Source organism: Pseudopipra pipra, chromosome 19, assembly GCF_036250125.1.
Source record: "Pseudopipra pipra isolate bDixPip1 chromosome 19, bDixPip1.hap1, whole genome shotgun sequence".
Taxonomy (NCBI): domain Eukaryota; kingdom Metazoa; phylum Chordata; class Aves; order Passeriformes; family Pipridae; genus Pseudopipra; species Pseudopipra pipra.
This window is the reverse complement of record NC_087567.1, coordinates 4526977-4554886: the sequence shown is the minus strand read 5'-3', so window position 1 is coordinate 4554886 and position 27910 is coordinate 4526977. Positions and strand designations below refer to the sequence as shown.

Genomic DNA, 27910 nt, shown 5'->3' with positions numbered 1-27910 from the left:
CAAAACAACACTCCCACCCTACAGGAGTGGTGGGGTGGAGGCTTCAGGCACCCCCAGTGGCCCTGCTGGTGTGGGGTTTTATATTAAAAAAACCTAAAAATCAGTTCAAAATCCTGTTTAGTATCACTTCAATATCCTTTGACCTAAGAGAAAAAAATAGTTGGAAAAAGTCCTGAAGTCATGATTCTGTCACTTCCAACATGCAATTTGTTTTCCTCCCTCAGCTCGCAGTGAATTTGGATCCTGAAGCTCAAGCGAACTGCATCTGTCCAGCTCCAGCCAAAGCACAAACCCAAGGCTCAGCTACCAAAACCAGCCTGGGCCAAATCAAAGGTTTCAGCTGGCACAGCCTGTTCTCTTTGTAACTTGCTGATTTTTGGAATTATGATTTACCATATTCATCCAGGCCAAGAATGATACCGATATTGTTATTATTTCTGTATCTAAATCTTGAACGTTTTCCAGGATGGCAAATCTATCTCCTACTCAGCTTTAGTGCTTAGTTTTTGCATTTTTCAGCTCTGTGATATATGGGGTGACAGAGTCCAGGGCATATCTGCAGACTTCTGAAGCTGTCATGTCATCAAAACTCAAGAAATAACTCCATGCTGGGGACAGCACAAAGAATCCAGTCTCCCCACAGCTTCCCATTTCTCTGGCCCCAGGTTCTTACTACAGAGCTGTTAAGTTTTACATCAGTCATTTCATAGAAAAATGCCAGATCCCAGAGTCAGAAAATTACAGGAGAATCTGAACTTTCATTCCCTAAAGCCAAGTTGGATAGGGCCTGGAGCAATCTGGTCGAGCTGACCATGTCCCTGCCCATGGGACCCTCAAAGTCCCTTTCAGCCCACAGCACTCTGTGACTCTATGAAGAATCAAGTTTCTTTATAAGCCACATGGCTGCTGAGGAGTATTTCAAAAGGCAACAGTGAAGACTGAAAATTCACGAGGAAAAAAACCCCAAATCTATGATGGTGGGAAAAAGACAACCCAACGGGACACTCCACAAATTAAATGCCAAGAGTTGTTTTGGTCATCACTGTTGAAGTGTTTATTATGGGTGCTCCTGAGGGATTATCCCAGGACATTTGGGATGGGAACTGGGTCTGATAACCATTGGCCCCACAGTGGGAAGGAGCAGCCCGAGGCAGGGTGGCCCTGGACACGTAGAAAACGGGGCTGTGGAGCCAAAGCTGCCCAACAGTGTCCTTCAATCAAGCACAGAGAGGGAGAAATGTATAAACTAACTCTGACTTGCTTCTACTGTGTTTCCATCCCCCTTTGAATCCTGTTCATGTCTTAGTCAAGCCAACAGAGTAAGGAGTGAGAACTGGCTTTGTCCAGTTGCAAAAGCCCAGGAAAGTTTTTCAGATCCTTTCAGCCTGACATGTGTGGGCATCTTTCTGCTACACACACCTCTGGCTGCCCAGAAACTGCTGCTCCAGCCTATCCTTCATCTGTCATCTGCTTCAGAAAAGGGGGTCTCTGCTTCCCTCTGCCTCTTGGCAGACTCAGGAGCTGCCCAGTTGTCTCCACGGGGATCCATCATGTCTTCTAGGACAAGCCAAGTTTCTGGATAAAGGCAAGGGTATGTTTGGATCACTGTAAAAAACTATTAATAAAAACATTCTGTGCAAGACACATCACAAGGGCCAGATCCTGGGAGATGTAAATGACCACTGGAGATATTCCAGAACCATCTGGACACAATCCTGTGCAAAGCAAGGAGGTTGGACCAGATGACCCCACCAGTGCTCCCCTTCCAACCTGAACCATCTTGTGACTCTGATCTCAGCAGCAGCTGCACACGAGGTAAAGCTCAAAGGAGACCCAAGAACACTGGGCACCTCCAGGTAGCACCCAGCCCCTGCAGCACCAAGATCTAAGGGTGCCCTGTGCCAGGCCAAAGCTTTGGCAGAAGCAAACGATCGTGGAAAACCACAGGCAGGAACAGACTGACTTCCAACACACACAAAATTATATATATATAAAAAAAAATAAAAATCAAAGCCAGCAGCTTGCACACAAGCATTGCATTTGCAATTCTGATTCTCTAATAGGAAACAGCTCCCAGCTGGGGGAGGGGTAGACAGGAAATATTACAGCAACGTTATTTTGTTACACTAATTACCAATAATGGCACATACTAGGCTACCAACCACAGTCAATTCATTTTGAAAGCTATATAATAATGTTTAGGATAAGGAATTAATTTTTATAGCCACTGAAGCAGATTTACTTGTACTGTAATGCAGATTTATTACAAATTAAATTTCCTAACTCCAGAAGTTGTCTTGGAGAGGCTCAGCCAGACCTGAGGGGAGACATACCCTGCCACAGGGAAGGAATTTTGGCAGCATTAAGGCTCACAACTTCAGGTCAAAGAGTGCCCAGACCATTATTAGCCTTTTAGCATGCACACACGTTTGTATATACCCACCACCATGGGCAAATTCAGCCCCACAGAGTGCACATGAGAGGACCCAGCAGATGATTTTTATTGAGTCAACCCACTGTGAAAGGGTGGGGTTTAGGATTTTTTTATTGTATTGTTTTAAAAGGTAAAATTTCAGTACTACAGATTTTTTTTTTCCAGTGTAGAGAACTCCATGAAAGATTCATAAAGCAAAAAACTTTGAAGTATAATCAAGAAGATGCACTCGGTTAATTTACAGAAGCATCTCTGGTGTCAATTATTGACTATGAAGTCGCTCAGATTGTCTCTTCCACTTCCATGCAGGAGCAGATCTGCTGGACTCAGACTATGCACAAAGAGCCAAAGGCAAGGCTGGGCCTGGACAGGAGACCAGAACTGGGAGAGTCCTTAGCAGAGTTTCAAACAGTCCAGAACAAGAACTAAACTTGATCATTTCTAACTGAAATGCTGTTTATGAAGTGATCTGGATAATTTCAATTTCTTCACTCTTGCTCATAAGCATCCATTACTACAGCCATCACTATCCGGCCAGGAAACATCCAAGACCTTTTCCTTCAGGTGCATAAGCTGGGCTCATCTTGAAAGAGTTTCCCCCAGAACCTCAGGCTCTGGAGGTCTGGTTGGTTGTTGGTAGATGGATAAGGGCAGGAACCAAAGGGACAGCTGGGCTGAGCTCTGCATCCTCCAGAAAGGGAGAGGATGCATCCCCTCTGTACCCAGGGAAGGAACAGCCACTGTTCATCCGAGCACTTGGGACCCTCAGAGCAAACACAGCAGATGGTGGGAGCAGAGACTTGGCTTTTGGGATCCATCTCTTTTGGGTGTGCAAGAAAGTTTTTGGTTTCCCACAGGGAGCCTAGGCTGGGGCAGATAAGGAGCTCCACATCTGTATGCCCCACACCAGGGGGCTTTTGATGGAACCCTGCAATGGAACCTTCATCCCTAACAAAACTCCGTGGAAAATGTTTCTTATATCTAGCCAGCCCTGAAAAATATCCAGAAAAACACCCACAGATGGACACCCACCAGGATGCCTTTCAGGGCACCGGACAAGGACCAGGCTGTGTGCAGCTCCTCATCTGCATCTTGGAAAAGGGGCCCCAGCCTGCCAATCCAGCACTTGACACTGCTACTCTCTTAAAAAAAAAAAAAAAAGCCTAAGTCTTCCAACAGCTTCAGTGACAACTGGCAGTTCAGCACAGCAGCCAAGGCAGCAGGAGGGGCTTGCAGTGGTTTTTAAACATCGTCTCTGCACCATCTGATCTATGCAGGCACCAAACAAAAACCTACTCGAATTCCTTAGGAGGAAGAATAACCGAGCTGGAGTTGCTCCAATTCCCCTCCTGGCTCGAAGCAGCTCCTGGCCACGTCTCCAGAGGCCTCAGGCGCAGACGCTCACACACAACATCGCAAAGAGAATTTGTCTGATACTGTTTTCATGTTGCTTTTTTGTTTAATGACACTTCTAGAGATCCCACCGCATTAAGTTTCATCCTGGGAGGGAGATGCAGAGGGAGGAGACTCATTAGCTTATCCCCGACGCCTGGCGAGGAGGAGAAGGGAGGAGGGGTTTCCTATGCTAATTCTGCACAAGCTGATCTCCCACCGATGCTTTCCCGTGCTCCAGGATAAATGAGACTTTCCTAATTCTTTCCCCGCTGCAAATAAACAGACAGGGAGCCTGCACCATGCAGCTTGCACTGCCCTATTCATCACCGTGTCCCAACTGTAGGTAGCAGTGATTACAGCTCATTATTGGCAATTACCACCGCTGAGCTGGTAGGTGTTTTTCCCCAATAACTTTCAGCGGCTCCGAAGCTCTTTGAGGGTTTCTCTATGAAGAACGCCTGAAGTAAATCACTCCCTCTCTGCCCAGTAGTGAGATCTTCCTTCTGAAAGCTGTAGCCATCAGATATCATAGTGCAATCACAAAAAATAGCTGGAAAAAAAAATTGCCAACCCTACGAGCCGATAGGATCAGCGGTGTGCCAGGTCTGCCCTCTCAGCACGGCTGTTTGGCAGGGAATGTCTCTGCTTGGAATGACTCTTCTTTCTCCCTCTTACTCCTCAAAAAGCTTCTCCTGTGAGCAAGCGTTCATCCTCCTGCCCCTCCTCCAAACACATAATTCAATTCATACAAAAACCCCCACACGACAGAAAAGCATATGTACAGTCGGTGCCTCTCCCGCATATAAAGTAACACGGCAGAGGACTGAGGGATGGACCCTTTGAGAAATTCATATGCCAGCCTTCCCACTATAGCAATTTCATTCTGTCTTTGTAATTGTCTGATATTACATTGTTCCCTGCCAGAAGATTAATTAGCTAGTCTTACCCTCCAACATACCATCCCTCTGCAACCCTCAAGGAAGCTGGAGTGGTGCCAAGTTGCACGGATTTGCTATTCTGGCTGGCAGCTGCTACTGTCGCTGCAAAAAAAAAAAAAAGAAAAAAAAAAAGGGCAAAAAAAAAAGCCTCCTTTTGTCCCCGAACAGCAGTTGCTGTGCCAACTGACCCCCATGTCCCCAGTCTTCCCAAAGCCATCGCCAAGGAGGTGGCCAAGTTTCAACACCACAGGTTGGGCAGGGAGGTGAAATAAAAGGGTGGAGGGAAATAGAAATTTAAAAAAAAAATTAAAAAAAAAAAAATAGAGCAAAAAACGCCACCACACACACACCCAACCCTGAGCGCCCCCCACACCCCAGCCCTCTGCCTGGCATAATTACTCACGCTCGTTAAGCATGGCTGCATTGCGTATGCGAGTCACGCGGGACACGCGTGCCGGGCTGCGGGAGCGCCGGTGCCGCGGTCCTGTCTGGCGGCGGGAAGGGCGTGGGTGACACAACATCCCACATCCCAGCCCAGAGCCACCTTCACACCCTGGCCCACGAGCAGCCCATGCCCCCGAGGAGAGGGCAGGAGCATGGGGGGAACCACCACCCTGACCAGGGCTGGGAGCCGCAGCCAGCCTTGGCAAGGAGCCCGGCCCGGCGCTGCGGTGGATCTGCTGCTTTTGTTCCCTTCTCCATCTTTCATCCTCACACACGCTCTGGATCTCTCCATCTTACCTTAAATGTGGGGCCCACAGATGGGATCTGTGAAAGTGTGTACACACATACCCATGGTCACCACCCCACTGACAAATGAGTTATGAGGGCACGTGGGGTTTCCTTCTCCTCAGGGTTTTTGTAGAGGGGAGAAGAGTTCAAAGATGGGGAGGTAGAAACCTTAAAATAATAGTCACCCATCTAAACTCCAATGCACACCACAAAACCAATGCTTTGGCAAGCACATCACCTGTCTTTCCAGGCAGCCCTCAAGAGGTCCTATTCCGCTAAAATCACCACAGCAGCTCCTGTTTGCTGGTTCATTTGGTGTTTTGCCCCACTAATGCTGCAAGGCTGCCCTGGCTGGCTCTCCAGCCATGTCCCCATCAGGGCTGTGGCACAGGGTAGCGCAGAGGATTTCAGCAGAGGACACACCACAAGCACCAACAGGTTGTGTTTAAGGTGAAAGACTGAAAGAAAAGGAGACCAGAAGCCCTACAACACTAACAAGCACATCTACAAGCAGTGAGGGGTGTACTGGACTCTGTACAGCCCAATGTGGTTCAGCCCCAGAACCGAGACCCTGGGACAGACCAAACCCAACTGTTTTCCTTCCTGTCCCTCACCAAGCTCAATAAAAAAAAAAAAAAAAAAAAGGTCGATCTGTGTTTTTTTTAATTTTTTTTTTTTAAATTTGGGGAGCTGTTGCAGCAGATCCCCTTTCCTCACAAGCACACACAAGCCAGCTGGACGGGGACTGGCACGGGGGACACGGGGCTGCCTTTGCTGGGCACGAGAAGCTGGTTGGAAATCACCCGTTACAGGGCTGTGGGAAACGAGCCCATATTGTCACGGGGGCTAATTAAGCTCCTCCACTAAGACAGCGGATCTAGACTGTCTCAGCACCCGCCTTTGCTGGCAGCCCCCCTCCTCGGGTGCTACGGAAACGGGAATTAAGCGGTGATGAATGCAGTATTAATTAATTAAGAGAAGATGCACGCGAAGGGGGTGGGAGGCAGGGGGTCTTTGGCGCTGTGGAAATTACCCAAGGAGGGGCCGCCGTAAATTTGGGATTTTTTTTATTGTTTCTGCTCAAGAGAAGACGCCGGGAGGGACCCACACCACACCCGGGTGGTGGGAGTGACCCGCTGGCACCGCACCCACCCGTCCTCCATCACCCAGACACGGGGGGGAAAGAGGATATCTCAAAAACACGAGGAGGGAGTGGAAGAGGCGCCCGCGGCTCCGCGCCGCCATCTTCTCCCACTGCGGAGGCCGAATACAAAATCAATTTTGCACACTCCGAAATGGCTGTTCAGGAAGGTTTTTCTGCTCTGGAGAGGTTAATGGGGAAGCTCAACGCAGCTGACGCCAGGGGGATGCTACTTTTCAGTTTGCATATCAAGATTGTTTACACACATGATTAGCTAATATATTAAGCTTCTTACACACACACACACAAAAAAAAAAAAGATGGCAAAGCACATTGTTTAGCTTTGATTTGCATTCCTCATCCACTTTCTCCTTCACAATATACCACCCCGAGAAGAGGAAGGACTTGGCCATCGATGCCAAGTGCTGGGTTTTGGAGAAGGGAAACAAATGGTTAAAACCCCATAAATGACTGCAATGCCCCATATGACTTGGCACATCCAGCCTCCCCACCACAGGTAAATGCAAGTCCCAATCATGCAAACCCCTGGGGCAGCTCAGCCTGCTTAGAGGTGAATTTTGGGTGGGCACTCAGAAGCCCAGGCTGGCCAGACTCTGACCTCTGTGGGAAGGACCTCCATGGGAAGCCCACTTTTCCAAGCCTGGCTTGGCCAGTGGCATCGGGGTGCTGGGGGCAGGTGAGTTGTGGGCTGCAGAGCCCACATGCAGTGGGAAGTGCTCAGCACTGCGGCTTTTCCCCTCTGCATGACTCCCTGCTCCTGTGGGCTGGTTGTGATTTCCAGAGTTTCTTCTCTATCTCAAGGCTGGACACAACCACCCTTGAGATAACAATCTCTGTTTCACCACCAGTGGGGGCAGAGAAATTCAACTGCAGAACCCCCTGGGACTTCCCTGGGCTAACAGGACAGGTACTGTCATTCCCTGCTCCAGACATGATCTGGGCATCTCCAGGACACCCTTGTCAGATATCTCAAATCTGGACCTGACTGTTTTCTAACTCCTCCCATCACACACACTGCTGGGAACATAAATTAAGGGTATCCTGTGCTTCAAGCAGCTCCACAGATTCATCCCTGGCTTTGGCCCTTGGGCTCTGAACATTCCTGCCTACCAGGCTATGCCAGTGGTTAACTAAGCCACCAAATGGGCTTCACTCACAACTTCTCCTCCACACAGACTTCCTCCTGAATGAGGGGCTGGGAAGTGTTTTACAGAATCCCTTTTAAACGTCAGGCTGCACGCTCAGGACCTTGCATTATTTCTCCAACCTGAAGTCTACACTGCAGGCTCAACACCTACATCCCTGCCTCTTGGACCAGCTTTTTGGGAATCATCCAAACACAATTCCCTTGTGCATTTCCAAACACACTGGCAAAGCTCTTCCAACTCACCATCATTCTCCTCTGACATGATTCTAAAACCACACTTCTTTGCTCCTTTTTTCCCCCTGCTACAGGGATAATCCCTCCATAACCAGACATCACAGCAGCCACTACACTGTCAAAACAGCTGCTATTCTTTCCCTCAACTTCCTCCCCAACTCTCACCACCCAGGGAGTGTTATTTATATAACATCTCTTAACATTGACTTTTTCAACACAACTTTTGCTTTAATTACTTGCATTTAAAATAAAAATGCCAACCTCTGCGAGCGACTGCCCTCATTACAGTATCAGTCCTCCAACTAATTAATATCTGTTAGCTTTGGCTTATACACCAGGATGCCTAAATCCAAAATACACAAGGCTGCCAAGTTACTTTGCAAACAGAAGCACTTGCCTTGAAGAAAGAATCACGTTACCCAAATTGCTTCTGTGCAATCTTACCATAACCCTTACTTTCAAGGTCTTACAAGAAAAAAGAAAACCTCATCCAGCTCAAAAGAGATTGCTATGAAACCAGAAAGGAAACCTAGAGGAAAGCAAAGAGAGAGAGAAATAGGTCTCCAAAAGAGAGAGAAACACCATTTTTCTACCCATTTTCTTGTACTCACACAGGTCACACGGGAAAGATTGAGCCTGTTTAAGAAAAAAAACTCCCAGCAGCTCCCAGGCAGCCTCTTGCAAGGCACACACACACTTCTCCAGCCCGTAGAGAAAGAAAGAGAGCTGAGTACAACTGATCTCAATCACACCAGTAATCACCTTCCCTTATGGAGTTATGTTGCTGCAGTGCATGTCAGAGGAGCTTGTACAGGTGACAACAAAGCCAGAAGTCTCAGGAGTGCTTATGCAGCATGGTGACAGATAAAGGAGCCACCCCAGGGGGTACATAAGAACTGGCAGGGTGGAAAGGTGGGCACAGCACTCCTGTGAGCCCCCCCAGCAGTGCCTGAGTGTCAGTGCATCCAGCACACCCGAAGGCAGCAGGTTCAGAACTGATTAAAAACGGAAAAGCCTTATGTAAACTTAATGCATAATTAACCTGAGAAACGCACTCGCAGAAGACATTATTGAGGTCATGAAAGCATTAGAGCCACAAAAACAACTCCAGCAGCATATGAAGGATGAGAACATCCACTGTTAAATTATTTGAATGCTCATCTAATGCAAGGGATAAAACGTGCTGTATCCTAACCAGGACAAGCCTCCCCTCCAGGCAGATTAGAGCAGGTTTCTTATATCCTACTCCAAAGAATTTGATGCTGAAGGCCAGAAAGGAGGGCATGGGCTGGACAAGACCCTCTCTGAGATTTTCTGTCTGTGTCAGTTCTCTAGCAGAGATTACAGGAGGGATTCCAGCCCTACTCTCTGTGTGTCCGTGAGTGGGACACAGAGGTCTGCACCAGTCACCCTTGGCTGCCTTTGCACTTGAGACAACCAGCCTGTACAGGAATGATTCATCTCAACCCAAGTGCAATCAGGGGGATTGTCCTTGTGAGAGATGCCTGTCCCAGGGTGGTCCAGCCCCACAGATGCCCCAGGCAGCACATGCAGATGGGAGATGCCCTGGGGTGCTCACCAAGCTGTGCTTGTGACACATTCCTGAAACCAATGGGTTGTTGGGCTTTGGGTACTTTTAAGCCTTTACAAGTCTGGGCAAGGATGGATAGAAGTGCCCCCTCTCCATTTTCACCTCTTGCCTTTTCCTTTGCCCTTTCCCTGCCTCAACATCGCTGTCACAGTTCCACAGTGCAGAGGCACCTTTCAGACCCACCCAGTTCTCCTGAATGGTGATTGGGGCTCCGAGGCCCCAGTGATCTTCCTGATGCCAATTAAAATCAAAGGAAGGCCTCCCACTTGTCAAGGTCCATAAGCAAACACCCACAGGCATTGCCCTCCCCTACTCTCCTGGCTTCTTTACACCCATAGCAGCTGTTCTACATCTCCCACTTTTAAAATCCTGTGTTGATTTAAGGTCTCTCTTGCCAAAATCCAGCAAAACAGACTTCATGAAATGTTTCACAGACACTAGGAGCTGCCTTTCCCCAGGCTGCCCCCCTGTCTCAGAAGATCATGATGCAAATACTTGAGGCTCCTTCTGGAGAAAGCCAGTGGCTGTACTGGCAGCCCTGCACACCCAGCTCTGTTCCCAAACATCCCACGTGCATAGCACCTGCTGGGATCTCTACAGTGCCCCAGGGGGGTTTGTGGCAATGAACTCACGTGGGATGAGCCCCCATGTCCTCATCTGCCCTTGGACAATAGCTCCAGCACACACAAACCAGGGGCATTGCCAGCAGCCTTGCAGGGCAGTGCCAGGTCCTGTCTTCCTTTTCCAAACAATCCAAAACAATAAAACAGAATTTCTAGATAGTTAATTTTACTGGTAATTTAATGATATTTTCATAAAATAAGCTTGGACTCCTTGTATTTGCAGAAATCAAATATTTTAAGGATGCCAGGTTTCACTTGCTGAAGTGCCTCTCTGCCCCTTCCAGGGCTAGAAAGGCTCCCCTGGGGAGGAGGGATGCTCTCAGACCACCAGACTCCAGGAGAAATGCAAACACCAATTGTCATGACTCCTGAAAAATACAGCAGCAGAAATGACAACATAGAACATGTTTGGGGCCAGGTGAAAATCAAGACTAATCCAAACTCAACTCATCCCACCACATGGCACAGAATCCTGTCTGCTTCAACAGGACAAGGCAGGTGGAACCCTGGAGTCCTCTGCTTCCCCCAAAGAGCTCAAGGATGGGATTACTCCAGCTACTCAGTGTAATTAAACCCTCAGCCCCATGAGTAGGGCAGGGATACCAGCAAGGTGATGGACCACAGGTGGGAAGGAGGCATGAAAGGGGGATTTGGCAGTGAAAGCCCCAGCTCATAGACCTGCAGTGATTATGGGAGGCAGGGCATATCCTTAAAAGCTTCCAGAAAAGCCAGGTTTCCATCTGTTGCCTTTAATGCTTGGAGTCTGCACTTTCACTGCAGGAAATGAAAGCCTGGAGTAACCTGGTCCTTCAAACTGGCAAGTTGTGCAGAATCCTGTAAAAGCAGGGCACTCATCACACATTTCAGCCTTGTTTCCTTCATCCATGTTTCCCTCATCCTCTTGCATGAGGCCCCTCATTACATTTAAAGAGGGTTTTTGGCAGAGCCATCATCCAGTTATCCTTTGCAAACTCCTTGGAAGAGCCTTGACAAGTACAACATCCTATGTCCCTCTGTCGTACTGAAAGGGAAAACTGACTGCTGGTGGCTGTGCAGGACCTCTGAGATGCAGTTCCCTCACCTATCAAGTGATAAAGCAACCCTTCCTCAGCTCACAGAGGTTCTATAACTCTTACCTGGCATTTGCAACATTCCTTGGCAACCCCTGGCAAAGCCATTAGCACCAGAGGGGATGTGAGGCCACACTGCCACCTCTCTCTGTCCATACACAGCTCACTCAACATGAGAAACTGAAAATGAAACTTAACTTTCATTTGCTTTATGTTGCTTTTGAAATGACATCTTGCACACTTGCTGGACAGGGGAGGTGACACTGTCACCAGGTCACCATGAATATCTGATTCCCTGGAGGGACATGGCTTCAATGTTGGGGTTTTTTTTAAATAATATTGCAAAGACACTTGAAGACATTTTTCTTTGTTCGCATGGAGAAAAACTTGCAATCTCAGGTTTACTAACAACATGTGCCGTGTCATTAATTTTTAGAACCTTGGAAACAACCAAGGAAAAAGAGAAAAAGTAGTATTTCACATTTTGAGTATAGCTCAAGGTGGCCTCATACAGAAGGACCCATTTCCCAGATCTCTGGGCATTCCAGGTCTGGGAAACTGAGCCTTAGTAACTCCCCCTGAGATGGTGTGTCACCCAGCCCCTGCTGGGCCCTCCTTGCTCCAGGGTGGTTTCAGCACTTTTAACCCTCATAGCTGGAAACCTCTTTAGATCTCCAGTCATTTCCCTGGTTTCCACTCTGGTGTATTCCTTGGGTCAGGATCAATATCTTCCTCTCACAGACCTTTTGATCCACCTGCACATCATCCCTGACTGCTGCTGAAACCCCTAAACACCCTACTGGGAAAAACCCATCCCTCTCCAGGGCCCCAGTCCTGCATGACTGTTCAGCTCATCTCCACAGGGGTGCACGACTGCCAAAGCAAAACAACATCCCAACCCTCGTGAGCTTCCAGAAATCAACTGCTCCTGACTTAAATAAACACAAGGAGTACAGAAGACTCATACAAATAGCAAACACCCATTTTCCTGTCTCAGCATCAGCACCCCAGGCTGCTCCTCAGGTTCAGATCAGCTCCCTCTAACCACCACTTTTGCCCTCCTTTCTTTCTGAGCACATGGAGCTTGCCTGACTTGGGCCAGGATCTCTCCTCTGTGTAAAAGAGGATCACTGCTCAGGCAAACTCCCATCAAATGGGAACCTGCTGATCCACTGGGTCCTTCTTGCCCCATCAGAGGGTCTTAAACTCACCAAGACCAAGGGCTCTTTCAAGGCTTGCCCCTGAAATCCAGGAGGAAGCTGCAGATATACTATGAGCACTTAGGAAGAAAAACATTACAGCATCTAAAGGTACTTTAAATGATTTAGTTACAAACTTGCCTGTAATAAGACATCTATTTTGGTTAATCTCTTAGTTGCAAATCTTGAAACTCTTGAACCTGCCTCAGGCTACTGTCAGCAGCACTTCATTTAACACTGCTTATTGGGAATAACTGCTGTTTCCCCACTGTAACCTCCAAACCTCTTAAGTCTCTCTTATTGCTCTGCCCAAATATACTTGCCTTCAGGATACACAGGGTTTTGTCTTGCTAAGAACTGGTAAGATGATTTGAACAAGCTGAATCAGAGGAGAACGTTTCCCAGGCGAAGCGGCCAAGACTCAAAACACCATCCCTGCAGTACTTCGGGAGTGATTCTGCTTTTTAAGTGTTTACTTGGGTTATGAAATGGAACAGCTGCACTTTGATCACTGCTCAGGAGCAAAGGAGTCCAAGGGATGGGGGTGTTCATCCTCCAGGAAAGCCACTTGGGGCCAACTGCTCCTGCCTGCACCAGGGGGAGGGGGATGAGACCACCCCCCCTCACACACTTGTGGCTGTGGAGACCATTGCCACCCCTCCCTGCCCATGCTCAGAGCTCTCTGAGGAGACTGGTGTTCTAAAAATCAACCACATTTTTATTTTAAGGGGTTGTAGAGCCATGGTGGGCACCAAGCTGTGAGGTGTCCAGGCCATCAGCCCTGGTGCTCCCCCCATCCCAGCTCAGCAGGCTTGATTTTAAACACAACCATTTGGATTGAAAAGAGTTGGACCCTGAACATACACAGCAATAACTGCATTGATGAGCTGACACAGCCTCAGCCCCAATAACTGGGCAATGCAGCAGCCCTGGAGCAGAGGTGATGACCCTCCCTGTCCTGCTGACAGAGGGAGCAGCATTAAGCAACTGCCCATTCTGTTCCCAAGCACAAGCAGCTGCAGCAGAGCAAACAGAGGCACAAGAGCCCTCCAAGCACATCCTTAGATAGGGCATTTCACCATAACACAGGATTTTCCAGTCCTGAGTCTGCAGCAACCAGTCATCACTGCAGGCTTGCAGAGCCCACCAACAGCACAACTTCTGTTACCACCTTCTTGCAGCTCACTGGGAGAAGTTTTGGTCACTAAGTAGTTTACCTCACGTGGTACAGGACAGAGAAATGGTTGACCAGGACCCCACAGAAAAGGAACAGAGCTCACACCACACTGACTCAGAGCATGCACAGACCTGAGCTGGGATCAGTTGCTATTCCCACCAATATACCTGAGAAAGTACTCTAGCATTAGGGGATCACAGCTCACAGGGACAGCTTAGAGACACACTCTCACATCCTTCCTCACCAAGTTTTACGCAGAAATTTTGATAGAAAAAAAAAACCAAATGCCACTATGAAATATGTGTATATAAGCTGTGCTTAAATAACAATATATCTGTGCAGGCTCTGGCTGCTAAAAGGCCCTGTCTGCTGTACACATCCACCCCAGTTTAGTAGGAATGAAACTACCAGTTAATCCAGTCTCTGCCAAACCATAACTGGCACAACAAGGATCAGCTTGCTGACTGCAAAGCCACATTGGTATCAAACTCAGAGCACTCAGCTTTGGCACACCACAGTCCCTGGAAAGCTGCAGAGATGGAAATTGCATCTTTCCAGCCACTGCTCAAAGCCTCTGCTTCGCTGCATCTCCCTGTGCTTTAGAGCTCTGGAGCTAACCCTCAGTCTGAGCTCAGGCTGCAGACAACAAACGTTCCACCAGACAGAAAACAAACAATTTTTCCCCCTTGCCCCTAAATATCCCACTTTGCATAATCAAAACCAAATACACAAACCCCACTTCATCCCTGCTCAAGGCAAAGCACACACAGGGATGTACCTGCACATCTCTGGGCTTTTGGAGAGCACATGAAATTACATTTATACTTAAAGCAGAATAAAAACTCATTGAACCAACCTCTTCCTTCATGGCAGCTCCAGCTCTCACAGAAGTTGCCAGCAGGACAGAACCATCTCAGGAGCTCTGGGTCAGACCAGTCTCACACATCTTGGCTCAAGGCAACACTTCCTTCCCCACTCCCATCACTCCTAAGAGCAAACAGCTGCTGCTTTTAAGCCCTCCGGAGGGTTTAGGAGTGGAGCACCTGCACCAGCAGCTGATGGCACTTACTGCTCTTCAATTAAGCTAATTTTGCACCAGCAGGGAGACAACTGTGCAACTGCTCATCGGGCCACCTCGTTCCCCTGGTCCTTGCACTGTGACAGTAACATGCAGCAGGTACTAAAGGTGCCTCAGACAGCAGGAGCAGGGAAGCATCAGAGTGTCCCTGCAAGCACAGGAGGAGTCCCTGCACCCCTTACCATGGCACAGCTCCTGTTTCTGTGCTCTGTTTCCAGCAAATGTCACACAGCCCGGTGTGCCCACGTAGCTCCAATGCTGACATTTGTGATCTAGCACACTGGCCTGGCTGACAATAGCAAAAAAACCTTTTAAAATCAGCTTTCTCCTGTAGCAAGAAGCACTGAGAGCGTGGTGTGCTCTGAAAAAGATAACAGAGATGCCAGATTGAGGCAGGGTAGGTCCAAGACCAGAGCTTCCAAACCAGTGGGGAACATCCCAGCTATGGCTGCTGGCACGACCTCAAATCTGCCTGTTCCTCCTTCACACCAGACTGCAGAAGCGCTCAGAAAAGGAAACATCAGGCATCCCTGTCATCTTCTTTCCTCCATAGGGCTGAAATTGGGTTTTGTGTCTCCTTCTGCATGTGCCAGAGGAGAAAATCTGTTGCAGGGGGACATGGAGGGTGCCAGCGGGACAGGGATTTCTTTTGGGGCACAGAAGGCACCTCCAAGATGCCACCCCTTGTGTTATTTTCACCCAGAAATGGGTCCCTCAGAGGCAGCTAAGCTCAACACCCATAAATCTTTATAGTGAGGCAGATGGTCATTAGAGATGCTCCTTCCAAATCCTTTGTATCTTCATCCACCAGCTTTCTCCACTGGATAAGATCCCTTGCATTCTGGAGACTTTCAGAAGTCACCTTCAGACATTTCAGCTTGCTCAATAATTTCTTTCCTTATTAAATATTGCTAATGATAGGGTTTTAGACTCTCAGCCATATATCCACTTTCTGTTCTAGCATAACTTTCAATCTATCTTCCCTCTTCCTTCTACTCAAGTCTTTAAAAAAAATTACTGGAACAAAAAGGAAAGCACCAAATAATTGAAAAGAGCTGCTAAAACAGAAAGGAAGGAAAGCTAGAGGGAGTTATGATGATTGAAAAGTACAATAAAGTTGGAGGAAAGGAGGAAAAATTCTAATTTTTAATGAAATGGGTGGTGAGGTGTCACCAGCACATGGCAGCAGATCCCTTTGGCAAGGGCTGTTTTCCCACCCCAGGCCCTCCATGGGCCAACACCCCACTTTGCTTCCCTTGTTTGAACTAGAGATGCTTTTTTCTCCTCTCTATTTATCCTCATGCTAAATCTTTTCAGCTGGTGCTTTCAAAGCCTAACCAATAAAATGCTGAAAGCAATAAAACTGTTTGTGGGAAAAAGTTTTGCGAACAGACAAAGCATAAAAATGATGCTTTAACAAAAGCTACGAGCAGAAAAGGAGAGGTTGGAGTTGAAAAGCTCATGCAGATGAAGCTTGAATGGTCTATTCTCACCATCATAATGAGCACATACATGATTAATGAAAATATTTATCCTCCTAACCCACTGCAGTGAGTTAATATTTAATCCAAAGTCCACGTGAAAGCCCAACCTCTCCTGGTTCCTCACCTGCCTCCTTGTTTCCTTGGAAATCTCTGAACTCTGCAAACTGACCTGAGATCTGGCTCCTTGGGGCTGATCTGAGAACCACGCTGGCTTTTTCTGGCTCTCTGCATAAGCACCACACCTTTTGATCCCGAAACTGCCGTCACTTGGGACCTACAAGGTTTCTTAGATAATCCCGGAGAGTCAGTGCTTTGTAACACGTCTCACTTTGATATTCAAGGCAAAGCCGGACAGCCCACACATGAAAAGACATCCTTCCCTTTCTTCCCAGGCTTAATTTCATCTGCAAATTAAACATATCGAGATGGATATTTATAGAGGAATGCCCTGATCCTCCCGGGAGGGCCGGGGAGTCTCCAATGTGTAATTTTGCTTTAGGAATAGGATTTTAATCTTGACTTTCTTCTGAGGCTGGTGGCAGGAGAGGAGAAGGGCAGGGAAGGGGGAATGCTGGTGGCAAGGCTCACTGAGCACTCCTCTGCTCTCACACAGTTTAAGCCTTGGGCTAATGCAATGTAAGATGGTGGGGATGTACAGAAGGGACTAAGGTTCTTCCTGCTTCCCTGTCTTTGTCCTCTGCAAAGCTATCTCAAGACATGGTCCTTCAGAGGTGAAAATTTGTAGTTTTAAAAAAATGGGGTCTGTAAACTTTGCCAGCAAACATGTTCAGCTGTGGCTTGCCTAAAAAAAAAAAAAAAAAAAAAAAAGCCAACAGACCTGCTGTAAAAATGGTGCACAGATTAAAATAACTGCTAAGCCCTGGATTCTGATGGTCCTTTGTGACAAGGAGCTCACATAGAGTCATCCATTTCCCTGTATATCAGCCCTCCATCCCACACTCACACTGTGGGTAATTGCCAACACTAAATAAAACTACAAAACCTGAACTCTTTTGGCTTATGTCATTTCCAGATATGCCCTGGAGCAGAGGATAAAGGATTTTTATTTTGTTTTCCAGCTAAATATTTTCTTCTTTTTACCTTCTTGTTAAAGAATGACTCAATGCTGTTCTCTTGCCCAGCATCACTCACTTAAACCTCCATTGTGCTGCACACACGTGTCTACACCAAATTTTGGTGCTGGGAACCCCACTAAGGGGGCCTGGCTTGGTGTATTGAGTCATTAGCACAGGTTGTGATGATGATGATGATGTGTTGTGCTGCTGTTTGTAAGAGCTTGGTTGGGATGCTCAAGCCCATCACTGCCAACCCCCAGGCACGTGGTGCCATCCTTGCAGGTTATTCCTGATGGGAAGAGTTCGGGGGAGGGAAACTTCCAGGAAAGATGGTTTCAGTAGTATTAAGAAAAGGGACTCTGGTACATTACTGCATGCTATGAGATATGTCTTTAAGCTTCAGTAAACTTTTGGAGCCCCTGGGAAGCTGGTAATGTGCCTTTGAAGGAAGCATGACTTATGAAATTGCAGTTTTTAGCTTAGCTGGGTAATGTTAATGAGAAAATATCGTGGGCTGTGGGTGGAAGTCTCCTGAATCCCATAAGTTAGGAATAAATTATTCTGTTTTCCTAAATGAAGCAGTGCAGTGCAATGCTGCTCCTAAATCAGGCTGATGGTGAGAGTTATTTATTAATTTGTACAGGACCAGACACGAGCTCAGGCAAATAAATACAAACTAGACCGCAGCAAAGAATTACAAACTTGGACTTGCTGTGGGTAAGAAAAGATTTTGCTGGGGTTTTGAGAAGGAGCAGGTGGGTTTGGACCAGCACCCTGTGTGATAGAGGTGGCGTGAGGAGTTGGCACAGGGGTGGAGGCAGAGGGACAAATCCTCCTTTCTGCTGGAGCTGCAGCAAAGATGATCAAAAAACCCCAGGCTTTCAACTGCAGTGCAGCAGCTTCTCAGTAATTAAAGCTTGAGATCACCAGCTCTGCCTGTGCCTGCTGCAGCCCTGCTTGCACATCAAAGGGAGATGTTTCCCATGGGGACAGGTCCCACAGCACCGGATTCAGGTTTTGATGGGCACTCCGGGCTGGTGTGTGAGAGTGATGGCCCAGGAAAGCCCCTTAACAGCAGCTCATACTGAGCAGGTGATGATACAGCCCCCTGGGGTACCCAGGCTCGTGGTGACTCAGTGGTGCCCCATGTTCTGGGCAGCACAGGCTCATCCCAAGGGACCATCCCTGGAGCAGGGGGTGGCCCTTTGGGGCAGAGAGGGCTCCCAGCTCTGAGGGCTTGGGCTCTGCAGGTACCACACAGCCTCAGCTTCCCCTCCTGCCAGCACCTGGCCTCCTACCCAGAGAGGATTTATTCCTCCCTGAACAGGTCTCCAATGACGTTATTAATCAGGGAGATGGACGAGTACAACACACTTTATTGTGCACTGTGGATGAGTGATAAGTCTGGGCGCCGATGCCTGGGATAGCAATCAGGGGAGGGTGAGTGAAAGGAAGAGGAGGAAAGAGCAGCATTGTGGGTAAATATGTGCACTTCTGGTGGTGATTACCCTCCAAGTAATTAGTTTTTAAATCAGGCAGACGTTTCGGGAACTACTCACTATGAGCTGCTTTAATTATTTATACTCCCTTTTATTCTTATTATTTATAGTCATCCTCTTTGGATGGGGATGCTCTTTGGAACCTGAACCAACTCCAGCCCACCCTGGCCAAGCAGCCATCTCCAGTGCTGCCAGGTACCCCGAGAGCCTGGGGGGTCCCCCTCTCCCTCCCAGAGCCAGGCAAAGGGGAGTGAGAGCCCATCACTGCTGCGGAAAGCCCTGCTCGGATCGGTAATTAAACTCTCACTCATCTTCATTTCCCTCATTTGTTAAAGTGAGGCCACTCAATAAGCCATTAGTGCAAGGTCCTTTCTGTCAGCTACGGCATCGTTAGGCACATTCCCCTTGGAGACAGCTGGGGAGGGTGCAGGCAGGGGGAGCAGCCCCTTGCCTGCCTCCTCCTCTGCCCAAACCCTCCCCATCCACCCCTCCGAGGTCACTCCTGCCCTGTGGCCAAGGCTCTAGGGAGTGAGGGGGAATTTTGCAACTGCAAACCCTTCCCCCAGCTGGGATTTTTCCCACAGCACCACACAAACCCCTGTTCCATCAGAACATCTGCTGTTGTTGCTCTCTCTTCACCAACCCCACCTCTCCGGAGCTTCCCAACATCTGGAAACCATTCCCTGCACCATTTCCATGAAGGGACCTCCGACCCACTGAGCCCCTCCTCTGGGCTAAACAAAGGCTGCCCTTATTGCTGAGCTGGGGAATTTTGCCTGCCTTCCCCTTGCTCCAGCCACAAACTGTTTCTCAATCCATCATCAGGAGAGCATCTGCCTGGGGAGCCCTGGAGCATCCTGTGCTTCATCTTCCTCCATGGACACACTCAGATGTCAGCATCTGCCTGGGGAGCCCTGGAGCATCCTCTGCCCCATCTCCCTCTACGAGCACATGCTCAGATGCTGGCACTGAGGAAAGCTGCAAAAAAACCCAAGATCCCAGCACAAGAAAAACCACAATACAGGGAAAAGCTGCTGTAGATTCACCCAGGAGAAAAGCCCTCGGTCCATGTGTGTAATTACTACAACTACATGTTGATTTCCCCTCCCAAGAACTTTTATTCTGGCTCTTGCTCTGGTTACAACAGCAAGAACACCTCGATCTCGCTGCTTTCTCCCCCATGGAGTCATTTGGCAACAAGCCATGAGAGTGAGGGGAATTTCAGGTGAAGCAACCATGGAACTGCTGTGCAGCACAAAAATAAAAGAGTAATGCTAGGGATGTGTTTAGCATTGGGAAAAAGCGGGGCCCATCAGCAACCTTCACCACACACCTCAGTGGATTCCATGTGAGACAAGACAATTCACTGGACCAAAACCCAGGTGAGAGCAAAAAAGCAGAGGAAAAATGTACACAAGCCTGTCCTGTGCTCTACACCCTCACAGGAACCCAACCTGAGTGCTGTCCTCTTGGGTCTGTTTTCATCCAGCTCCAGCATCGCAGAATCCCGGGGGGGCTGAGGTTGGAAAGGATCTCTGGAGGTCACTGGCTCCAGCCCCTGCTCAAGCAGGGCCACTCTGAGCTGGTCACTCAGGACCACGCCCAGGTGGCTTCCCAGTTCAGCTACGTGGGGGGAAAAATACAACAAACATGTCAGACGCAGATTAAACCATCAGAATGGACAGTGTCTTGTCTGTAACACCAGAGAGAAACATGGTTTTAAGGAAGGGGAGCCCTCCAAGTGAAGCCAACTTCCAAGGGCATCCCAAAGCCAACCCTGCAGTCACAGAGGGTTTTGAAGACCATCTGCCTGCGGAGCCAAAGCCACATCTGTGTGAAAGACAAGCTGCTGCCTGCCCTTGAACTCGGTGCAACCCACTTCTTCATAAAAATACCAGCAACCACAGTGGAAACAGCTTCCCGTGGGAGCAGAGGGAGGGGATCCACCTGCCTCCCCCAGGATCCTGCTGGCTTCATCCCCAGGGCACTCAGCACCAGCAGCTCCAGTGTGTTTTAGAGTACCTGGGGCAGGTATCCAAGGTGGGAAGAGTAAAGGGGGTTAGGAATAACTAACCTTCGCCCCAAAGAGGGCAGAGGACAGCAGCTCTAGGACTTGACTCTCCCATCACTCCCAGCCCCACAGGGTCCATACAACAACCATCACACCGTGGCTGGGAACAGACATTTCCAAACAAACCTCCTTCTATTTGCATTCGAAACATTTATTTTGGGAAATACATATTAAACACTATTATTTATACAAAAATGGACTAAATTTTCGTAATGCTTATAACCCCCAAAAGGCCATTTTAATAGATCTGGATGAAGGGTTTTTTTATTGTATTATTTTTTTTTTTCTTCAAAAAAAAAAAAAAAAGTCAGGTTACAAAGGAGAAAGCAGCGTGTCTTGCTTTGCCCAGCTTCAACTAGAGGAAAAAAAAAAGTTCAAGATGACATTTGCAGAAGTGCCTCACACAAAGAGATTTTTCTCCCCTTTCAGTCTTTTTTAACACTTGAAATATATATATATTTTTTCAGTTAATACACTTTTTTTTTTTGTTGGTTTTGCTAAAATATAGCAAGTCAGCAAGTAGAGAGCTGCTGTACCCCAACAGCTCCGTGGTGCTGTTGTGGTAGGGGAGGAATATGAGTGAAGGGCAGAATGGATTCTCACAATGCACCCCCCTGCCCACACCTCTTTGGGAGGACAAGTGTGGGGAGCCCCTGCAAACCCTGTACAACGTCATCTGGGCATCCCCACCAGGGTGAGAACAACCTCCTCCTTCCTCCTGGTCACCTGTGCCGAGGAAGGCTCTGTCCCCCATGGAGACCACGGGGCTTTGCACATGCCTTCCAGTGCTAGAGGATGGGACACGCTGCCATTTTAGTGTGTGCCCCCCAAAAATGGGTGATTTGCAGAAAGTTTTATCCCTTAGAGAGGATATGGAGATCGGTGGAGTGGAGAACAGAAAGGGAAGCGGAGCTGGGGCAGGGGCAGGACTGCAGAGCTCTGCTCCAGGACCATCCTCTCGTGTGTCATGGTGCTACCTCACCCTTGCAGGGACTTATTTACTGGAGATACACTGAAAGAGGAGGTGCTGGGGGGCAGAGCAGGGGGAGACGTCGGGCACAGCACCCACAAACACAACCCCAGCCCTTCCCAGGGAGGCAGGGCTGGATCTGCACATGCACAGAGCCCCTGCACAAGGACCAGCAAAACACAGGAGTGTGTTACACACGTCACACAGGGGAACCAGAAAATAAAAAATGATTGAAAAATGCCCAACAGCCTCCTCTGATGTAGGGAAAAAAGCCCAAGAATCACAAGGGTAAGACAGGACAACCCTCCACCTCCCACCACTGCTTTGTGGAGACGTTCCACTCTCAGCCCCCTTTGGACAAACACACTCCCAGCCTTCAGCACACAAAAATCCCACCCAAGTGAATGAAAAATAAATACACAAGTGTTCTCAGGACATCAGCCACATCTATGGTCCAAGGGAGAGGGAACAGGAGTCCCTACAAAGGTCTGCAGCCTTTTGCAGGCTGCACAGACAAGGCAGACCCTCCTTCCCCTCTCCCACACTATTGCAAGGTCACAGTCTGAAAAGGCACTTCTCCCAAAGCAGGTCGCTCTGCCTGGCAGGGGGTCGGTGACAGGCAAGGTGACACCTAAACACTCCCAGTTTATTGCATGTAGATGGGGTACAAGGGTTGGGCTGGGGGCTGGCAGGTCCTGGAGGGCTGCAGAGGGCTCGGAGGAGGCGGCAGGAGACAAGGATGGCACTGTCTTGCTCTCTTCGTCCCACCCGTACCTTGCTTCCGAAGGCTACATTCACCTGGAGAAACCCTTCTGCCTTCAACGGACGGAGAGGAGCCTCTGCACGGAGGGGCAGGCAGGGCTCCTGGGGGCACCCCAATCCTGCTGGCTCCATGGATCTGCTCCCCTGGGTTCGGCTGCCGGGCCAGAGCTGGGGGTAAGCGAGAGCTTGACCTCCACGGAGGGACAGTCCCCAGCCCAGGAATGCTGGGCCGGGGGCTGAGAAGCAAATTCATGCCACAAAGCGGGGGGTGAGCGGCCGCCCCGCTCCTGGTTATTTGGTCAGTTAACATGGCAGGGGGTCGGGGACCAGGGGAAGGGGGACAGTGGCAGAGGATTTATATAAAAATAAAGGGGGGAGAGGGGAGAAATAGCGAGCGTGAGCGAGCAAGGTCCTGGCTACGGAGCGAGACGGTTACATTTCGTTAGCCACCAGCTCTTTGTCGGTCACGCCGTTGGAGAGCGAGCCCTGGCCCTCGTTCAGCCTCTTGACCCTGTAGGCTTCGAAGTGGATGTTGCTGGTAATATCCTTGATGTTCTGCATGTGTGTCCTGCAGGAAAGGGAAAGGGGAGCAGTCACATCTTGCTGGGAGCAGCTCAGCTGCCCAGCCTTCACCTCTGCACTCCAGCTCCTGCACACCCCAAACACTGCTCCAAACAGCCCCAATGTCCCACCCTGCTTTACTGGTTAACGGTGTCTTTGGGGAAGTAAAGGCAAGAAGGGGCAGCCGGGGCCAGAAGCCTTCACTGGTGCTTGGGGACGTGGGAGTTCTGGTTGCAGAACACCCATCTGGGGAGATCCCGGTCCTGCAAGTCCTGGGATCAGGTTTTGTAGTCCCACCCAACTACCTGTCAGCAACAGCTCAGGTGTGCAGAGTTTAAGAGCCAAATTTAGGAGGAGCTCAATAACCCCTCTAGCAAGCCAAGGGAGCTCAGCTTCCCCTTCCCCTGCAGCAGGGACACCTCTTTGAAGGGGGAGCAGCCATCACCCAGACCCTGCAACAACACCCTGATGGAGGGTGACGTCTTTGGGACTGGTGAGGGATCACTAAGGCCAAAAGCTGCTTGGCAAGCATGCTGGAGCCACACTGCACACTGCCAGCAAACCTGGAGTGTCCCAACCCATCCACTGCTCCTCTCCTCCCTTAACTCAGCACTGTAGCTGAGAAAAGCCCCCTGGAGTCCCATTCATGGAGATCACCCCTTGCAGAGGCTGGGAGGGGATGGGGGGAAGGGATGGATGGAGGAGCAGAGCAAAGCAGCTGCTTCAAGCTGGGCTGGGCTCTCCCCTTTCTTTGGATGCCACCTGGTGACTGAAGACTACTGGGAGAAGGCAGAGTGCCACTGACCTGATGAGGAGGTCCCGCAGGTAGGCGAACTCACAGTGTGTCGTGTTCTCCACTGGCAAGAAGGGAGAGAAACCCATCAGTGTGCACCCATGGCATGGGGACAGCAATCCCTCAGGGTAAGCAGGACCCTGGGGGGCTTCACCAGCATCTGGAGGGCTCAGACAGGGTCTTACATCCTGGGGCTACAGGATGCAGGACCCAGCAGTCCCCTTTGTTGCTGTGAAGCTGGTACCAGGTACCTGCCCCAGCTCAGCATGACCAACTGGCTGGTGAGGTCTGACTGAGCATCCACAGTCCCTTCCCACTGTGTTCCAACAACAAAACCAAAAGCAATGTCCTTTGGGACCCCCTTGGGCCCCAAACAAGGCAGGGGAAGGGGCAAGGTGAGCTCTGCAGTGAGCACCAGGCCCGTCTCCACAGAAGTGCTGGCCATGAGCATCCTGCAGCATTCTGGGCACGCTGGTGACAGCTGCCTGGGCTGCTGGTGTTGTGGAAGGAAACAATCTCTTGGTGACAGAGGCTATTGCTGTTGGAACAGGGCTTGGAGCAAGAGGGGTGTTTGCAAGAGGGAAAAGTCAAAGGGTGTTGCTCCACCACAATTGGTCTAACAGCTCATATTTTACCCCTAAATTTACTCAATTTAGAGGATGAATTCAATTTTTAAATTATTTTTTTTTTAACCCAAACAGGCTTGTACATAGAATCACAGAATCCTTTGAGTTGGAAATGACCTCTAAAAATCACTGAGTCCAACCACTAAACATCATCAGGAATGGCAAAACAACAAATAACAGTGTTCTGCAAAGGCTGCCTATGGCTGTGGCTGTGTCCTTGAGGTCTCCCTGTGCTGAAGGGAGATGCCACAAGCAGAAGGTGAGGGGTTTAATGAATCCCATTAAACCCAGAACTTCACAAGACACAGCACAAGAGGGCAGCAGAGCTTTAAAATACACTGATTTTCCTGGCAGCTTTGTTAAACCATCCCTCAACACAGGATTCCTATAAAAAAGACTCATAAATGAGGGGAACGAAACGAATGTGAAACGAAGGGGAGGAAGATGAGAGGGGTGGTACTGGAGATGTGCCAGCTGGCTGCCAGAAGCCAAGGACAAGGAAATGTGTAGATGTGCTGAAGCCAGGAGCTTTTATCTAGCCTTTAAACCATCACTGTAAAATGGGGAAGAAAAAAGGAAGATGCCGATGGGAAATGGAAGAGGGAAGAGATCCCACAAGGGCACCAACCAAAGGCACAGTGGAGGGTACAGATGCCAGGGGAAGGCTCTAACAGGAGCTTGTGTGCCCTAAAATCCTGCCATCAGGTAGGATTTAACTGTGTATAACTGTTTAACTGTGTGAAAAGCACAAACCAGGCCATAAGACCACCAGAAGTGTCCCCTTCAGCACTCAGCAGCCGCCTGAGCCACACAAAGGCCACACTGGCCAAGGTGTTTCCAGTCCTCAAACACCAGGGAATTTATCTTCTTTGGAGGGGCAGGGAAGCACTAAATACACTTCTACTGCTGGTTTTGGACCTCACTGCCTCCTGTCAGGGCAGGGAGATGGGCTCTGGGGGTAGGAAATCAAGAACAAGGTACCTTCAATGGTGCCCCACTTGGTCTTCCTTCCAAGGATTCTTCTTCCATTAACCTGGTATTCCTGGTCACTGCCCACCACTGCAAATGGGATCATTTCCTGTTCAAAGGAAAAAACAAGGTCATGTTTTCCTCCTGAAAACTGGTCAGGAAACCAAACTGGTGAGCAAAGTCCTACATCAAGCTGTTTTCAGGAGAGTTTCACGGGATGAGCTGGTCTGTCCCTGATATTCCTGAGCAGTGTTGCTTGCCAAGGTCTGCAGGCAGCCCAGGACCTGGGCAGCAGTATCTCTTGTGCAAGTGCCCAGTCCAAACCCAGTCTAAACCCAGTCCAAAACCATTCTAGCCCAACCCCTCACTGGCAGGTGCCAACATACAACCAGAGCAAAGGTATCAAGATGCTTCCATGGGAATTGCCCCCAGCATCTGGCAACCCATGGCCAGATTTCTGGTCAGTCATTTCCTGATCCAAGGTGGTATCTTTGAATTTAAGAGCCCCTTAAAGATTTTTTTTCTTGCTTGAATTTGTCCAAACCACTTTATTGAGCCAAAAAATTCCCAGCTATTTCCTGTGGCCTGGAATTGACAGCCACAGAGCAGGGCAGACTAGGGGGAAATTCCCTCATGGTGCTGGGAAGGCTGCTGCCCTAGCCAGGGATGGGCAGGCACCATGCACCCCCCTGCTTGCAGACTACTGAGGAATTCCTTGGAGGAATGGAGATGGGGAAAGGAGTACGGACAGAAGAGGACACCTTCCCCAGGAGCCTTTGTCACCCTCTTTTGTCCCTGCTCTGAGCTCTGGAAGGATCCTTGGTCCTGGCCAGACCCTGTGGACAGGGCACAGCAGCCTTGGAAAGAAAACAGAGGCCCTTTGGAAGGGACTCCCCCAGGACATCACCAGCCCCCAGAGCTGCAGGGCCCATCCAAGCCCCAGCCCCTCACACCAACCCGGAATTTCTCGTTCACTAGCCGATCTTCAGAGTCCTCATCAAACTCCTTCTGAGGATACACGTCGATCCCGTTGGCCAGAAGATCAGCCATTATCTAGGAGGGAAGAGCAGAGGAACATGTGAAGGGGATGCAGGCAGAGGAGCTGCACTGTCAGCACAGCAGCTGCTCACAGCCCACCCGAGAGGCTCTCTGAGCAATGCCCACCAGTCACAGCAAAGTCTGGCAGCAGCTCTTCCCTTTCCATCCTAAACACTGCCCACCTGGGGGAGAGACAGCCCTGTTTACCTGCCACACACCCACCAAGTGCTCATCCTGGAACCTCTGCAAGAACCTGGTGCCAAGACATAACTCAGGCTGAGAGTGAGATGAAGTTATATGAGCTGGGCGTTGTTTTGGGATTGAAAAAGACAACATGACGTTACAAGCTGCCCGAGCAATGGGGAATGCAGCTGCCAGGCTTGTAACCCCAAAGTTAAAAAGCTGATTTCTGGTGTTTGTTTATGCTCCTTGGAAAAGGAGCTTGATCCGAGGGGACAAGGACACAGCTTAGAAGAGTGGCCTCTAAGGACTTTGCCTCTGTGCAAAGCAAAGAAATGCTGAAATCTGATTCCTGGGTGGAGGCTCAGATCATGGGGAGCTCAGAGGATTAGACTTCTACAACACTGCAAACTCCAAGTCAGCCTCTGCACCCACTTCCATTGCTTCCTATGGCTATAAACTCCTCCACATCAGTCCTACATTGCAGGCTGGGAAAGGAAGTGGATCCAGCCCAGGGAAATCCCCCATCCAAACCCACACACTGTGTTTAGGGGAATGACCCAACAAAGCCAACTCCACAAGGCACCAGAGTCCCTCATTCAGTGCAGCACTGGCATCAGCCTGCAGCCAGGCTGGTGCTTCATCATTCCCTGCCGACCCCAAACTGAACCCAGAACAGCTCTCTGAACCAGCTGCACCCCCAGATGCAGACAGGGCTCTGCTTTTTGGAAGCACAGACACAGGCACACTGGAGTGAAGGGAAAAGGTCCCAGCCTGTGCCCACCCAGTCTCATTTCCTGCCCTCTCATCTCCACCAGTGAATCTGCAGCCAGGAGCATGAGGAGAGTGAGCAAACACACCACGTGGCTACGTGTTCTCCCTCCATCTGGAAGGATTTGGGGGGTCTGGTTATAATCAGGAATGTAATCAGAGATGGGGCGAGCTCGTCCTGCGCCAAGCTGGTGCAGAGCAGGCGAGTCATGTGCTCCCTACCCACGGTGTTCCACTACACAGGGATGGCAGCAGCAGCCCAGAGTGTCCAGGTGACATTTTAAGTCCAAGACTGACTGACTTTGTAGTCCCAGAGTCACCCACAGACAC

The 27910-nt window shown here is 49.4% G+C and overlaps 1 protein-coding gene across 6 annotated transcripts in view; it reads right to left on the bottom strand.

Moving 5' to 3' along the window:
* Positions 1-21040: 21040 nt before the first annotated feature.
* The window catches only part of SEPTIN9 (septin 9), a 136402-nt gene continuing 129532 nt past the window's right edge, over positions 21041-27910 (bottom strand). For all 6 annotated transcript variants that reach the window (XM_064675723.1, XM_064675721.1, XM_064675722.1 and 3 more), the window contains 4 exons: positions 26549-26644; positions 25604-25700; positions 24009-24060; positions 21041-23210 (listed from right to left, as the gene is read on the bottom strand). In XM_064675723.1, coding sequence (XP_064531793.1) covers positions 23075-23210; positions 24009-24060; positions 25604-25700; positions 26549-26644 — 381 coding nt within the window. In that variant the 3' untranslated portion in view covers positions 21041-23074. The remainder of the gene's footprint in view (positions 23211-24008; positions 24061-25603; positions 25701-26548; positions 26645-27910) is intronic.